The sequence below is a fragment of the Grampus griseus genome, assembly GCF_964374135.1.
Source record: "Grampus griseus genome assembly, chromosome: 7".
Lineage (NCBI taxonomy): Eukaryota > Metazoa > Chordata > Mammalia > Artiodactyla > Delphinidae > Grampus > Grampus griseus.
The window spans coordinates 113012756-113030198 of NC_139001.1; the positions used below are offsets into that span (position 1 = coordinate 113012756).

A 17443-nucleotide genomic window follows, 5' to 3' on the forward strand; every position below is an offset into this window, starting at 1 on the left:
TTTTAAGCATTTTTCTACTTATACATGTTAATTTAACAAGACATGGTTTCATTTTGCACGTATTAAGAAGTTATACAAACCATAAAAATCATCCTTTTAAAAAAAACCTAGAATATAAAAATGTGTGTACAATATAAACTCAATCATACGTAGCAAGAAATTTTATTTTCAACTTTATACTGTTATGTATTTCTACTATATACTTCACTCTCCAAATTTACTCTAATTTGCTTTCATAATTAGGGAGAAATGTTATTTAAAATGGGCAATCATATAGAATGATCTCCCCAAGATACAATATCAAGTCAAATTAGCAGTGAGGAACGTGGGGACCCACAGAGGCAGCTGGTACGCGCACGTCTATGAATCCTGAACAGTGCAGGATACGTGCTTGGGGAGCTCTACGAGGAAACAACCCTCTAAGAAAGCTGTACCAGGAGAGGCATGAAGCTGGGGTTCCCCTCAGCCAATCGCGACCTCATCCACGGAGAAAGAGCCAAACAGTCCTAAATCTGTACCGTGTAAAAACTGCTAAATCTTCAACAAGTGGCTCTCCATTTTACAGCTATTTAAGAAAACAGAAATAGAAATAGCTTGGACCCACCCCCATCTACGCCAATCAACTATCCAACCCACAGCCAGTTCTACGAAAAAGGTAAAACCCACTACTATCCAAATAAGTCGAGAAATTAGGGAAAGATATCTACTAAAATTTAGGAGATAACACTACACATCTAACAGAATGGCTAAAATAAATAAGTGACAACACCACCAAATGCTGACGAGGATATGGAGAAATGGAACCACTCATACATGGCGGATGAGAATGTGAAATGGTACAGCTATTCCGGAATCAGTACGAAAATGTCTTACAAACCTAAACGTAAGACCCAGCAATTGCACCCTAGGCATTTATTCCAGAGAAATGAAACTTAAGTTCACACAAAAACCTGTACACAAATATTCACAGCAGCTTTATTCAAAATACTCAAAAATGATAAACAACTGAGATATCCTTCAAAGGTTGAGTGGTTAAACACAATGTGGTACATCCATACGTGGAATCCTGCTCAACAATGATGACACATTCACCTACTTGGAAGAATCTCAAAGGAATAATGCTGAGTGAAAAAGCCAACCTCAAAAGGTTACATAATAAACATGGAGAACAGGTTAATGGTTGCAGCTATAAAAAAGGGTCCTTGTCCTGTACCCTGTGGCAGTACTGACAGAAATCTACACCTGCGATAAAATCTCATGCATACACACATACACAGAGGATTGAAAGCATGTAAAATGGGAAATCTGAGTAAGACGGGTACAATGTATCAAAGTCGATATCCTAGTTGTGATTTCTGTACTACAGTTTTGCAAGTGAAAAACTAGGGAAACTGGCTGAAGGGTATAAGGAATCTCTCTATTATTTCTTACAACTGCATGTGAATCCATAAAAGCATCTCTTGTAAGAAAAGAATAAGTAAATCACATTAAGAAGAAAAAAAATGAAGCATCTAAACTAGTTAAGCACTACTACAATGTGATAATTCCCTACCCGGTACCAAAACAAAAAGAATATAATGTTCAGATCCCATTTTCAAATCTAGACATGCCGATCTAAACTTTTGACTGGCTTCTACAGTTACTGACAGAACAGGGTCTTTAAAATAATGGTACAGGTTACAGCATAGCCTGTTACTTTATGAGCAAATTGGGAAAGCCATTCTCCAGATTATATGAAACATACAAAAAGGGAAAGAAAGAATAAAATTTCAGAAAACAAAAACAGACTATATTGAAAGCCTTAATTAAACTTTCTTAAACAAAACAGCATGAGTTTTATATTTAGCTGGTATCAGGATTCTTTTTTAATTATATTACCTTTTTTTGTCCACAGGAGGCAAAGAAACACTGCTGCTTTTCCACTTAACTTTGACAGTCTCCTGAAAAACAGTTCTATTCAAGGCAATGAAGTATCGTTCCAAAACGACGAGTCTCTGCTTGAGCCTCAGGGCTGAAAGGGTGGTGGTGGCTGACTGGATGGCCAGAGCTTGTTGCTCTCTAACCAACACAGAAAGACACTCCTTCAGTTCATTCACCTCTAGAAAACAAGATAAAACATCCAACCTCTGAATATCATGGGCACAGTTTGTTGTAACATTATAAAATGGGTAACAATAATAGGTAATAGCTGAGTGCTTAATATGTGCCACAAACGGTTTTAAGCAGTTTACACACATTAGGTAATCCTCACAGGCACCATTAAGAGGTAGTACTGTGCCTGCATTCTATGGAGGAGGAAACTGAGGCACAGAGTGCTTGCCCAAGGTCACCCAGCTGAGTATGGCACACGGGAGACCACTCTTAGCCACCATGTTATACTGCCTCTCTGTAAACATGGTATAAAAGTTTTTAACACAAAATTGTGAAGTCAATCCTTATCAGCAACACATTTCCTAGATAGAGAGAAAAACTACATCCAGTATTTTCATGTTATAAAACCAAATCCAAAATAAAAACAGTTTCAATAAATTGCCCAGCATACATGACCGATGAGAGGTAATACATTTATGGAATATTTCAGAGAAAGATGAAGTAACTAGTCAGAATGTGCTATGGGTAAGTAGTATTTCATCATACTATTCTCTCTACTGTGTATGTTTGAAATTTTCTACACTTAAGGAATTTTTTTTTTAGGTACCTAGAAGAAAATTACGTGAATGAAAATAACTAAAAGGAGTCTTGTCTTACAATTAAGCATAAAGCTGCCTTAAGTTGAACTGTAAACTAAGTTACCTTCCACCAACCCCCTATACCAATAAAGCACCCAGTGGTAACGAGAGCAGGAGATGTCCTATGCTTGTTTTTCTATCTCTGATATTTATTAGCTATGAAGCCAAAACAGTCATCGCCCTGGTAGCCTCATATACCAAGAGACAAAAGTCACACACCTACTGACTTCCCCTATACGGAAGACATTTATTTTTTAGCTACCCATGACCTAAACATGCTTTTCCTATGGCAGAGAAGGAGATCATAGAAGGCATCAGATGGATACACCTCACCACTCTCTAGAGAGGCCACCAGGACAAAGCTTCCCTCTCCACACACAGGAACTATGGCACAGAGATGCACATCCAGACACCAGAGGTTGGATGCTAAGTCTGGAAAGCTCCACTAGCTAAAATGGCTAATCATTATAGAAAACTAGATGGAAAAAATATGTCTTTTTGTGTTTTTTGTGTTTTTCTTTTTTTTTTTTGAAAAATACTTTTGGAACTTCCCTGGTGGTCCAGTGACTAAGACTCCATGCTTCCAATACAAGGGGTGAGGGTTCGATCCCTGGTCTGGGAACTAAGATCCCACATGCTGTGTGGCATGGACAAAAAAGGAAAAAAAAATTTTTTTTTAAATACAGATTTCAGAAACACTAAAAGCAATGTAACAGAAAAATATGAGAAAAACATTAATAAATGTTTTTTAAAAATACTTTAAATTCCAAACTAGGCTCAAGATGAAGCAGCAGAAAGATTTATACATGAAGTACCATCCCTACCCTTCACAGGCATCCTTGCAGAATCACCTTTGGCCCAACACTGAGAGGTGCCTGAGGCCCTGCATACATACGGGAGACTTCACTGAGACAAGCCCTGTCAAAGACAGTTTGTCTACACATCCCCCATGCAGAATTTCTTCCAGAAATCAGGCCTAAGAAAAGCTTTACCTTCCTGAATAATCACTATGTTTTCTACTTTGAAATAATAATACGTCTCTCTTCCGCGTTGCTGCAAAGCCCAGAGACAACAGTGAAGCTCAAAGAGAGCCTTCATGCCCTTGAGCCTGCTCTCCTTCCTGATGTCCTAACGGAGCTTGCCCTGCCCAACTCCTAATGCCTAGTCAATCAGTCATTTATTGTAGGATACCTTGAAACAAGTAGGTGAGTAAATAAAGTAACAAAGAAACAAATCATGGAGACCATGGGGGGAGCCAGCAGAACTCCCATCCCCTCCTGGCAGTAACAAGGTATAGCACACTCTTGCCCTGCCAGAATGGTGTCACAGAAAACCAATCAGAGTCTCAGAACATAACGTGAAGATGTCCATGTTTCAACAGAAAGTCACTCATCACATCAAGAGCCAGGATGATCTCAAAATAAATTTTAAAAAGACAATAAATAGATAGAAACACCAAGATGACAGAGACGTTAGAATACTCTCATAAAGATTTTAAAGAAGCCACAATAAAAAAATGCTCCAAAAAGCAAAAACAAACACACTTGAAACATATGAAAAAATAGAAAACCTAAGACAAGAAAAAGGAGTTTTATTTAAAAAAGAAAAAAAAAGAACCAAATGGAAATTTTGGAACCAAAAAACCTAATAACCAAAATAAAGTTTGGTGAAAGGGCTCAACAGTAGAATGGAAAAAAATAAAGATGAATCACTAAATTAGAAGCCAGAAGTTGCCAATCAAATAAGGAGAGAAAATACACTGGAAAAATAAAATTGCACTGAACTGAAAACATGCTAGAAGGATTCAATGGCGCATTACATGAAGCAGCAGAAAAGCTCAGTAAACTCAAAGACAGGGCACTGTAGTTCACCCAGTCAGAGCAACAAAAAGAAAAAACAATGAAAAAATGTGAAAATAGGTTAAGGGATATACGACACAATATCAAGCAGACTTCACAGGGTCCCAGAAGGAGAAGAGGCAGAGAAAGGGACAGAAAACTTATTTGATGTAATATAGGAAAAAACTTCCCTAACCTGGGGAAGGAAACAGACATTGAGATCCAGGAAGTCCAGAGAGTTCCAAACCACAGAAAACTAAAGACACCCACAACAAAACACATCATAATTAAAATGTCAAAGGTTAAAAATAAGATAAAAATCTTAAAAGCAGCAAGAGAAAAACAACTTGTTAGATGCAAGGGAACCCCTGTAAGACTGTAAGTAGATTTTTCAGCAGAAATTTTGCAAGGCAGAAGAGAGTGGCATAATATATTCAAAGCCTGAATGAAAAAAACTTCTTTACCCAACAAACATATCAAGTAGCAAGTGAAGGAGAGATAAAGAGTTTTCTAGACAAGTAAAAGTTAAAGGAGTTCATCACCACTAATCTAGCCTTAATAGAAATGATAAAAAGAGTTCTTTAAGCTGAAAAGAAAGAGAACTAATTAGTAACAAGAAAACATTTGAAAGTATAAATCTCACTGGTAAAAGTAAATATATAATAAAGGTAGTGGATTAATAACTTAAAAACTGAGTATAAAGGTTAAATGACAAAAGAAGTAAAAACAACTATAACAAACAATTAAGGGATATATAAGATAAAAAGTTGCAAATTATGACATCAAATACACAAAACATGGGAGAGGAGGATAAAAATGCAAAGCTTAGAATGTGTTCAAACGTATGTTTATTTATAAATAGAATGTTATAAATACAAGCTGTTATATGTAAGCTTCATGGTAGCCACAAAGCAAAAAACTATAGTAGATACACAAAAGATAATGAGAAAGGAATCTAGGCATACCATTAAAGAGAATCATCAAATCACAAAGGAGAACTACAAAACAGCCAGGAATAAAACAATTATCATAACAGCAATAAAAACAAACGTTATCAATAACTGTAAATGTAAATGGAGTAAATTCACCAATAAAAAGACACAGAGTGGTTGAAAGGATTAAAAAAAAAGAACTCATCTATATACTGCCTACAAGAGACTCACTTCAGACATAAGGACACAACACACAGACTGAAAGTGAAGGGATGGAAAAAGATATTCCATGCAAATGAAAACCAAAAGAAAGTTGGGGTACCTATACTTAGATCAGATAAATAGATTTTAAAACAAAAGTGTAATAAGAGACAAAGAAGGGCATTACATAATGATAAAGGGGTGAGTCCAACAAGAGAATATAATATTTGTAAATACCTATACACCCAACATAGGAGTAACTAAATATAAAGCAAATATTAAGAGACCTAAAGGGAGAAATTGATAGCAATACAATAATAGTATTGTATTATAGTATAGTAAAGGACTTTAATACACCCCTTACATCAACAGATAAATCACCCAGACAGAAAAATCATTAAAATAACATCTGCCTCATATGACATGTTAGATCTGATGACCTTAACAGATATATACAGAACATTCCATCCAAAAGTAACAGAATACACATTCTTCTCAAGTGCACATGAAACATTCTCCAGACTATCATGTATTAGGTCACAATAAACTTAATTAGACTGAAATCACATCAAGCATCTTTCTGAACCACAAAGTTATGAAACTGGAAATCAACTACAAGACAAAAACTGGAAAATTCACAAATATGTGGAGATTAAACAACATGCTACTGAACAACCAATAGGTCAAGGAAGAAATCAAAAGAAAAACAAAAAAAGACCTTGAGACAAATGAAAATGGAAATACAACATACCCAAACTTACGGGATGTAGCAAAAGCAGTTCTAAGAGGGAAGTTCAGAACAATAAATGCCTACCTCAAAAAAACAAGAAAAATCTCAAATAAACAAGAAACCAGATAGCCTAAATAAGCACCTCAAAAAACTAAAAAAAAAAAAAAAACACAAATGAAGCCCAAAGTTTTTAGAAGGAAGGAAATAACAAAGATCAGAGTGGGAACAAATGAAAGAGACTACAAAGACAATAGAAAAGATAAATAAAACCAACAGTTGTTTTTTGAAAAGATAAACAAAACTAACAAACTGTTAGCTAGAATCACCAAGAAATAAAGAGGGCCCAAATAAATAAAATCATAAACGAAAGTGGAAATGTTACAGCTGGTACCACAGAAAGACGAAGACAACTTAGAAGAAATAAATTCCTAGAAACATACAAACTGCCAAGACTGAATCATAAAGAAATAGAAAGTATGACCAGACCAATTACTTGTAAGGAGACTGAATCAGTGATTAAAAACCTCCAAACAAACAAAACTCCAGAACCAGAGGGCTTCACTGGTGAATTATGCAAAACCTTCAAAGAAGAATTAATACCGATACTTCTCAAACTCTTACAAGAAAAACAGAAAATGAGGGAATACTTCCAAACTCATTTTACAAGGCCAGCATTACCCTGATACCAAAACCAGACAAGACAACCACCAGGCAAGAAAATTACAGGACAACTTCCCTGATGTTCACAGATGCAAAAAACCTTCAACAAAATATTAGCAAACCAAATTCAACAATACATTAAAAGGATCATACATCATGATCAATTGGAATTTATTCCAGAGATATGAGGATGGTTCAACATCCACAAATCAATCAATGTGCTATACCACATTAACAAACTGAAGGATAAAAATCATTTGACAGAATTCAATATCCATTTATCATAAAAACTCTCACAAAAGTGGGTACAGAGGGACCATACATCAATGTAATCAAGGCCATATATGACAAGCCCAGAGCTAATATCATACTCAGGGGTGAAAAGCTAAAACATTTCCTCTAAGATCAGGAATAAGACAAGGTTGCCTACTCTCACAACTTTTTTTCAACACAGTATGTGAAGTCCTAGCCACAGCAATCAAACAAGAAAAAGTAATCCAAACGGTAAAGGAATAGGTAAAACTGTCACTGTTTGCAGTGACATGACAGCATACATGGAAAATCCTAAAGACACTCCAAAAAACTACCAGAACTTGTCAATGAATTTGGTCAAGTTTTAGGATACAAAATTAATAAACACAAATCTGCTGCATTTCTACTCATGAATGATGAACTACCAGAACGAGAAATTAAGAAAACAGTCCCATTTACAGTTGCATCAAAAAGAATAAAGTACCCAGGAATAAATCTAAGGAGGTAAAAGAACCGTAGTCAAAAAACTGTAAGACACTCATGAAGGAAATCGAAGACTACACAAACAGATGGAAAGATATACTGTGCTCGTATACTGAGAGAATTAATATTGCTTAAATGACCATACTACCCATCTACAGATTCAATGCAATCCCTATCAAAATCCCAATGGCATTTTTCACAAAACTAAAACAAATAATTCTAAAATTTGTACGGAAACACAAAAACCCCTAATAGCTAAAACATTCTTGAGAAAGAAGAACAACGTTGGAGGTATCATGCTCCCTGATTTTAAACTATACTACAAAGCTACAGTAATCAAAACAGTATGGTACTGGCACAGAAACAGACACATAGATCAATGGAAAAGAATAGAAAGCCCAGAATGAACCCATACTTATATGGGCAATTAATCAAAAAGAGGTAAAAATATACAATGGAAAAAAGACAGCCTCTTCAACACATGATGTTGGGAAAACTGGACCTCTACATGCAAAACTGGACTACTCTCTCACACCATGCACAAAAAAAATTCAAAATGGATTTAAGACTTAAATGTAAGACCTGAAACCATAAAACTTCTAGAAGAAAACACAGGCAGTACACTCTTTGACAATGGCCCTAGCAATATCTTTCTGGATATGTCTCCTCAGGCAAGGGAAACAAAGGCAAAAGTAAATTAATGGGACTACATCAAACTAAAAAGCTTCTGCATAGTGAAGAAAACTATCAACAAAAGGATAAGGCTTATACACTACCAAACGTAAAATAGATAGCTAGTGGGAAGCAGCCGCATAGCACAGGGAGATCAGCTAGGTGGTTTGTGACCACCTAGAGGGGTGGGATAGGGAGGGTGGGAGGGAGGGAGATGCAAGAGGGAAGAGATATGGGAACATATGTATATGTATAACTGGTTCACTTTGTTATAAAGCAGAAACTAACACACCATTGTAAAGCAATTATACTCCAATAAAGATGTTAAAAAAACAAAAAAAGATAAGGCTGCTACTGAATAGAAGAAGACATTTACAAACAATATATCTGATAAGGGGTTAATATCCAAAATATACGAAGAACTCATTTAACTCAACATTAAAACAAACAAACTACCCAATTAAAAAAATGGGCAGAGGATCTGAACAGATATTTTTCCAAAGAAGACATTTAAATGGCCAACAGGCACATGAAAAGACGTTCAACATCACTAATCATCAGGGAAATGCAAATCAAAACCACAGTGAAATAGATACCACCTCACACCTGTCAGAATGGCTATTATCAAAAAGGCAACAAATAACAAGTGTTGACAAGGATGTGGAGAAAAGAGAAGCCTTGTGCACTGTTTGTGGGAATGTAAATTGGTGCAGCTACAATGGACAACAATATGGAGATGTCTCAAAAAATTAAATATAGAACTACCACATGATCCAGCAATCCCACTTCTGGGTATTTATACAAAGAAAACAAAAACACCTATTAGAAAAGATATAAGTACCCCTATGTTCATTGCAGCATTGTTTACAATTGCCAAAATATGAAAGCAACCTATGTGCCCATCAATAAATGAATGGATAAAGAAGATGTGATAAATATAGATACAGATATACACACACACACAAAATATCACTCAACTATAAAAGGGAATGAAATCTTGCTATTTGTGACAACATGGATGGACCTAGAGAGTATTACGTTAAGGGAAATAAGTCAGATAGAGAAAGACAAATACTGTATGATTTCACTTATATATGGAATCTAAAAAGTGAAACAAATAAATAAACATAACTAAACAGAGTCAAAGATACAGCGAACAAACAGGTAGTTGCCAGTAGGGAGAAAAGTGGGAGGTGAGGGAGATTAAGAGGTACAAACAACCAGTTGCAAAGGAAATGAGTCAGGGCTAAAATATGACACAAATGAACCTATCTACAAAACAGAAACAGACTCACAGACACAGAGAACAGACTGGTGGTTGCCAAGGGGGAGGAGTGGGGAAGGGATGGATTGGGAGTTTGTGACTAGCAGATGCAAACTATTATATATAGAATGGGTAAACAACAAGGTCCTACTGTATAGCACAGGAAACTATATTCAGTATCCTGTGATAAACCATAATGGAAAAGAATTTTTAAAAGAATGTATGTATATGTATAACTGAATCACTTTGCCGTACAGCAGAAATTAATACAACATTGTAAATCAACTATACTTCAATAAAAAAATGAGTTATGGGTATGAAATATACAGTGTGGGGAATACAGTCAGTAATTAGGTAACATTTTTGTATAGTAACAGATCATAACTAGACTTATTGTGATGATCATTTTGAAACGCATAGAAATATCAAATCACTATGTCGTATAACAGGGAGTAACACAATGTTGTAGGTCAATTCTACTTCAAAAACAAAGAAACAAACTCATAGGAAAAGAGATCAGATTTGTGGTTACCAGAGGCAGGGGGTGGGGGGAGGGGGAATTGGCTGAAGGGGGTCATAAGGCAGAAACCTCCAGTTATAAGATAAGTAAATACTAGTGATGTAATGAACAACACGATAAAGATAATTAATGCTGCTATATGTTAATATGGAAGTTAGAAGAGGAAACCCTAAGATTTCTCATCACGAGGAAAAAATATTTTTTCTATTTCTTTAATTTTGTATCTATATGAGATGATGGATGTTCACTGAACTTTCTGTGGTAATCATTTCATGATATTTGTAAGTCAAACCATTATGCTGTACACTACTTTATGTCTACTTTGTGACACTACTTTGTGACTACCTTATGTCAATTATAGCTCAATAAAACTGGAGAAAAAAAAGTTAAACACAGAATTACCACATGATCCAGCAATTTTACCCCTAGGTATATACGCAATGAATTGAAGCAGAGACTCTAACTCGTGTACACCTATGTTCTTAGCAGCACTATTCCCAATAGCCAAAAGGTGGAAGCAACTCAAATGCCCATCCACAGATGGATGAACAAAATGTGGTATATACATACAATGGAATATTATTCAGCCTTAAAGAGGAAGGAAATTCTGACACATGCTACAACATGAATGAATCTTGAAGACATTATGCTAAATAAAGTAACAAGCCAGATACAAAAAGACAAATATAATGATTCCACTTATATGAGGTAACTAGACTAGTCAAAATCCTAAAAACAGAAAGTTAGTGGCTCCCAGGGGGCTAGGGAAGAAAGGGGAGTTATCATTTAGTAAGTACAGAGTTCCAGTTTGGGAAGATGAAGAGGCTCTGGAAATGGGTAGTGGTCATAACTGCACAACAGTGTGAATGTATTTAATGTCACTGAACTGTATACTTAAAACTGACTGAAATGGTAAAATGTATGTTATGCACAGTCTATTACAACATAAAAAAAATTTAAGTTTAATTTTTAAAAATTCTATGACCAAAAAAAAGTCCACCTACTCTATCTAGAAAATGAGTGCTGGATCAATCGTTCCAAAGTACCAAAAGTTCAGAAGATCATAATACCTGGTTGCTTGCCCCACACCCAGCTCTCTAGGATTGATTTGGCCCTATATGCAGGTGCAGGAGTTTCTTCCTCTTCTTTTTTCTCTTTGTCATTTAGATCTTCTTTCTTTGTTCCAATCTGCATATCAACACCATCATCTGGAAAATTTTTTAAAAATTTAAGTGTATAAATTGCTTTTTAAAATGTAACATCTACTTGCCAACACCATCATCTGGAAAAAAATTTTTTAAATGTACATATATAAATTGCTTTTTAAAATGTAACATCTCTTTCCCAGTCGCTCCCAGAAATGTAAAGGTTAAGTTACAACACACATCATTAGCTGACCATTTGATGGTTGGGAAAAAAAAAATTACATGACTCATCAACATAACAGAAACAGTGTGATTTATTAAGTAATGAATAGCCCAGTGACCCTTTTAATTTAAAAAATCGATATTCCAATTGTTCTTTGAAGCATGTCTTCCAAAATATTCCAATTTCTTACTACATCTCACAACTAAGAAACTTAGTCTTTGATATTAACATTAACTGTTTTCATCCAGTGATTCCCAACTGCTGTGTGTCCACGGGAAGGGAGGATGTGGAATCAGAGTATGATTCAATGATCATTTTCAACTCTATACATTGCCCTACTCCACCACCAGCTGAGAACCAGTGCTACACAGGGCCACTACCACTGAGGGAGCGTAATTCAGAAGCACTGCAATACAGCAGAAACGTGAGAACCATGACTTTAGGCCACTGACAAGTTTCAGTCAAGAAAAAATGTCATGAAACTCCTTACACAGTAAGTTAAGAGAGAACTAATATTAACATGGAGGTGTAAATGTGTCCTAGCCTAGAAAGCCCTTATTAAATGAACTATTTTCTAAATGACATAATTAGAAATATACAGTTGACCCTTGAACAACGTGTGCAGTCAAAAATCCGCATGTAACTTATAGTCAGCCCTCCACATGTGCAGTTCTTCCGAGTCCAGCATTTCCAACAACCAAGGATCATGCAGTGCTGCAGTATTTACTACTGAAAAAAAAAAATCTGCTTATATGTGGACTAGTACAGTTCAAACCCATGTTGCCAGCATCAACTGTACATCTAAATCTGTGAAAGAGAATATATCATATCACAAACAGTAAGGAGTATCTAAAAATACCTAAAACCAACAAGGGACAAAAGAAACTCCTAAATTCTTTCAGAAAAATATCAGATATCCAACAGAAGGAACCCCAAACAGCTAATGCTATGAAGAGATACTCAAATTCATATTTAGAAAAATATAAATTAAAATAATGAAGTATTATATTACTTTACACTCACCAAATTCACAACTGTTAGAAAGCTAAAATATAAGCTCCAAAGCAATAATTTTTTTTTCCTTTTTCATCTGGTTTTGCTCTCTGATATATCCCAAATGCCTAGAACAACGCATGCCAGGGAATAAGCCCTCAATGATGAGTTCAGTAACTAAATAATGCCAAGTGTCAGTAGAAATGTAGGAGGCACAAATCTTCAGACACAGCTGGTGGGAGGGTGGACCCCGCAGCCTACCTGGAGAGCAATCTGGTACAGCTGAGTTACATGGAAGGTCCTCCAGTCGTCCCGAGGGGCTATGCCCACAGAGCTCTCACACAGGCCTGGGATTGGGAGGAGGTGGAAGACAGAGACCCGCAGCAGTCTAATGACCTTGGACACAACTTAAAAATACAGTGCTTGGGCTAAAGAACCACACACTCTCCATGTACACAAACTTACAATGCATGCACATTGTACAACAGTATGTTTTAAATGGCATAAAAACAAATACATTACAAAGAAAACACCTAAAAATATGGATTTGGAAATGGTGTGCCAGGAACTGACCAGTGTAATTAACTCAACCTCTGCCCCTGAGGCCCAAGAAAAGGCCCCTGTATACCTCATGTGTCCCATTCTTTCAACCTCCTGCAACAGCTATGGTTAACAGTACCTCCCCCATTTACAGAAATATCCAGGGAGTTTCCTAGCGGTCCAGTGGTTGGGACTCTGTGCTCTTACTGCCGAGGGCCCAGGTTCAGTCCCTGGTCAAGGAACTGAGATCCCACAAGCCACGAGGCACAGCCCAAAAGAAAAAAAAAAAAAAAGATATATCCAACAAGCTCCTGGGCATTAAATATAGATTTTTTTGTAATGTGTACTTTTCATACATTACAGATGTAAAACCACACAGCGCCTCTAAATTAAGTACAGATTTGCTTGAAGTCATAGAAAAAGTCAGGCTCGGAATCAGGTTCTCAACCCTATCATACATCAGAAGCAGGGGGTGAGGGACGGACACACGCACACACACACACACACACGCACACGCGCGCGCGCACACACACACACACACACACACACACACACACACACACACACTTTTAATACCAAGCCTCAGTTCTATCACCAGAGATTCTGATTCAGTTGGTCCAGGGCATGGCCTGGGCACCAGCAATTTGAAGTTCCAAGATATTCCTAATATTCCACCAGGTTTAAGGACCACTGGCGTAGAAGGTAAAACGTTAATAAGACAATGCAAATGCAACTGACCAAACAAACAATGGCTATTTTAGCTATCATAAGCACTCTCACTGTAACAAATTAAGGTCATGCAGAAGTAAATAAATCTTTTTAAAAAGATAAGACAAGTGAGAGAAAGGCCAAATAACTTTGGCACTTCTGTTTTTCACAAATTGTTCATCTTTTCACTAAAACTTAAATCATGAAATAATCATTACTGAGTTTTGTGACTAAGAAGAGAGATTTGTTAATTTTTGTTTTTTTTCACAAGTGTGAGAGAAGTGTCCATGGGGACTGGCAACCTGATTATTGGAATTCAATCTTTTTACAAGCAATGAAGCACTGTTTATTGTCTCTTAGCTTCAGTCCCATCCTCAGTAAAGCTCAGAAGCTCACCTCCAGCCTGCTTTGTAACCAGGGAGTACCAGCATCTGTGTGGGGGACTTGGCCACAGCTCTCATGTCACCCCATTTGATCCTCATCAAGGCAAAGACCAAATGACCAGACTGGCTGTGGATCCCAACCCTGGGGAGGTTGGCTGGCTTTCCCTGGAAGAAGAGGTGGGCCATCAGGACCCCAACACTTCCCTGTAACCACCCAGAAGATCCTCACTATGAGTGACTGGACAGGGACAGGAACCGAAAGCCTGGGCTTTATTTGGCTAGATATCTAAACTACTGAGGGAATGTGGAGAGGAGGGGGAGGAGGGAGAGAGGGGCAGAGGGAGAAGAAGGGTGCACTCTGGGAAAAGGCAAGGCTGCAGCAGAGGATGGTGTCCATGCATCCACCTCTGGGCTGTAGGTCCACTACTCTCCCACTACACCACTCTGCTGCCTCTGTCACAACAAAGAGCCTGATCCCCAAGGTTGTAGAGAAAACACCCAAGGCAGCCATGGGCACAGCAAAGTGGTTAACTCAAGCCCAATGTAAGCCCAGCATCCTTAAACCCTGTAAAGTAACCTTCACCATGGGGAGTCCCCTTACCCTGACAATACTGAAGCTTTCTGGAGAAAAACAAATTAAATTTGAAACAAAGGTCCACAATTTAACCCAAGTGGAACTCCAAAGTTTACTGTAAGAACTTATACAATAAAAAGACAGGGCTTCCCTGGTGATACAGTGGTTGAGAGTCCGCCTGCCGGTGCAGGGGACGCAGGTTCGTGCCCTGGTCTGGGAGGATCCCACATACCGCGGAGTGGCTGCGTCCGCTGGGCCTGCGCATCCGGAGCCTGTGCTCCGCGACGGGAGAGGCCACAGCAGTGAGAGGCCCGTGTACTGCCAAAAAGAAAAAAAAAACGAAGACAAAGGGCTTTGGTGCCACTATGACACAGGGTCTGATTTAACTTAAGTATCTGCTGAAATGTACCAACTGGCAAACCTTCATGAATTTAAATCAATACTGGGGCTCAAATTACATGTATAGCTGGGGATCCCACTAAATCTAAACAAGGCAGCCCATATAATCTTAGGGGAATTACTTCATATAATCTAGAAGACAAATAAATTTGCTTCGCCTTAACCATCACAACTATTATTGCCTTAAACTCCCCATGGTCACAGCACCCATTGCCCTAAAATATCCCATAGTGGGCGTGGACACTGACACAATGAGTAATAAATTAAAATTAAACTAAGTGGGACTTCCCTGGTGGTGCAGTGAGTGGTTAAGAGTCTGCCTGCCAATGCAGCGGACTCAGGTTCGCGCCCTGATCAGGGAAGATCCCACAGGCCGTGAAGCAACCAAGGCCATGTGCCACAACTACTGAGCCTGGGCTCTAGAGTCGGTGAGCCACAACTACTGAAGCCCGTGCACCTAGAGCCCATGCTCTGCAACAAAAAGCAGCCACCACAATGAGAAGCCTGCACACTGCAATGAAGAGTATCCCCCACTCACCGCAACTAGAGAAAGGCCGCACGCCGCAAAGAAGACCCAACGCAGCCAATAAATAAATAAATAAACTTTTTTAAAAAATTAAACTAAGTATTTAGCAATTACAAATTGGCTTGACAAACACAGCACCTGTTTATGGGTTGAATCATATCCTCCCAAAAGATGTTCAAGTCCTAGCCTCCAGTACCTGGGAATGTGACCTTATTTATAAAACTAAGGTCTTTGAAGATAATCAAATTAAAATGAGGTCATTAGGGTGGGCCCTAATCCAACGTGACTGGTGTCCTTACAAAAAGAGGAAATTTAAGCACGGAAAGATATGCACAGAGGAAAGACAATATGAAGACACAAGGAGAATATGACCGCCTACAAGCCAAGGAGAATGCCTCAGAACAGAGCCTTCTCTCACAGCCCTCAGAAGGAAACAACCCTGCCGTCACCCTGATTTTGGACCTGCAGGGTCCAGAGCTGTGAGACAATACATTTCTGTTGTTTAAGCCACCTAGTCAGTGGTACTTTGTTACAGCATCCCTAGGGAATTAATACAGATACGCCCCCCCTTAGCACCCTCAGAGACTCCTTCACTGAAGAGGCTTCAGCAACCTTCTCTCATGCCCCCTGGGGTCTCTGGACCACATATGATGACTAGCTGTTACCCTGGGGCTGCAGATGCAAGAAACTGCCCTTCTCAGCCCCGCACTATACTGTACCTCATCAGCGTGGAAACTGCTGGTCATGAGCTTTCCTGAGAACAAAGCCTGGCCCCAGGTGCACATTTTTACAAACCCTTGGGACACAGCCTTTTAGAGTTGCTTTTTTTGGGCTCAAGAACCCTAGGAATCTCTTCCCTCACAGATACCCAAAATATAAATCAAAGTCTCTACATATATTAAGACCACAATATGAGGCCTCAATTGCCTTATCCTTGTAAGGACAAGGACACTCCTTACCCCTTTAGAGTTCCAGACATTACTGATAGTGACCAAGGCACTCATTCTGCTTCTCAGAATACACATGCTGGGCTCTTAAAGAAGGCATTCAATGACACTTCTACCTCCCCTATAGGGGGAGGCAGCAAGTTTACTGAGATGCATAATAGACTCCTCAAAGAACTATTTAAGTTACAATGTGGCAAATGGAATTTTGTCACTATTGCCACAAGCACTGAGCAACCGAAACTGACGCACCCTGGGGAGGCATACTCCCCCACACCAATGGCACACGGGTCACTCAATCGCCTGTATTAACAATAATAGAGGAGACTTGTAAAGTTCATGCTTTTGACAACTGCCTCACCATGGGGTCCTCCCTCTCCTGGTCAATGCCAACTCATTTCCTAGGGGGCAATTCTCCTCTTCCCTAAAAGTCACGGTCATCACCAAAGTTTAAACTGATGTCATAGCATCAGAAGGCCAACTGTGGTATAAGGCCTGAAAGTAACGTTCTACATTTTTAACGTGCTGAAACAAAACAACTATCAATCAGAATGCTGTATCTAACAAAAATATCCATCATTCTCAAATGAAGAAAAACTAAGAGAATCTGTAGTCAGCAGACCTGTTCCAATAGAATTACTAAATTATCTTAAGATAAGGGAAACAATACCAGAAGGAAACCTGGAACAACCAGAATGAAGAATGAGTAACAGCAATGGCATATACC

General features: G+C 38.2%; 1 protein-coding gene across 1 annotated transcript in view; it reads right to left on the reverse strand.

Annotated features, from left to right (window-relative positions):
* The window catches only part of HERC2 (HECT and RLD domain containing E3 ubiquitin protein ligase 2), a 230085-nt gene that overhangs the window by 187388 nt on the left and 25254 nt on the right, over positions 1 to 17443 (reverse strand). Inside the window, exons 4-5 of the mRNA XM_082658482.1 lie at positions 11352 to 11489; positions 1879 to 2098 (exon numbers count right to left, since the gene is read on the reverse strand). Of these exons, the coding sequence (XP_082514608.1) occupies positions 1879 to 2098; positions 11352 to 11489 (358 nt within the window). The remainder of the gene's footprint in view (positions 1 to 1878; positions 2099 to 11351; positions 11490 to 17443) is intronic.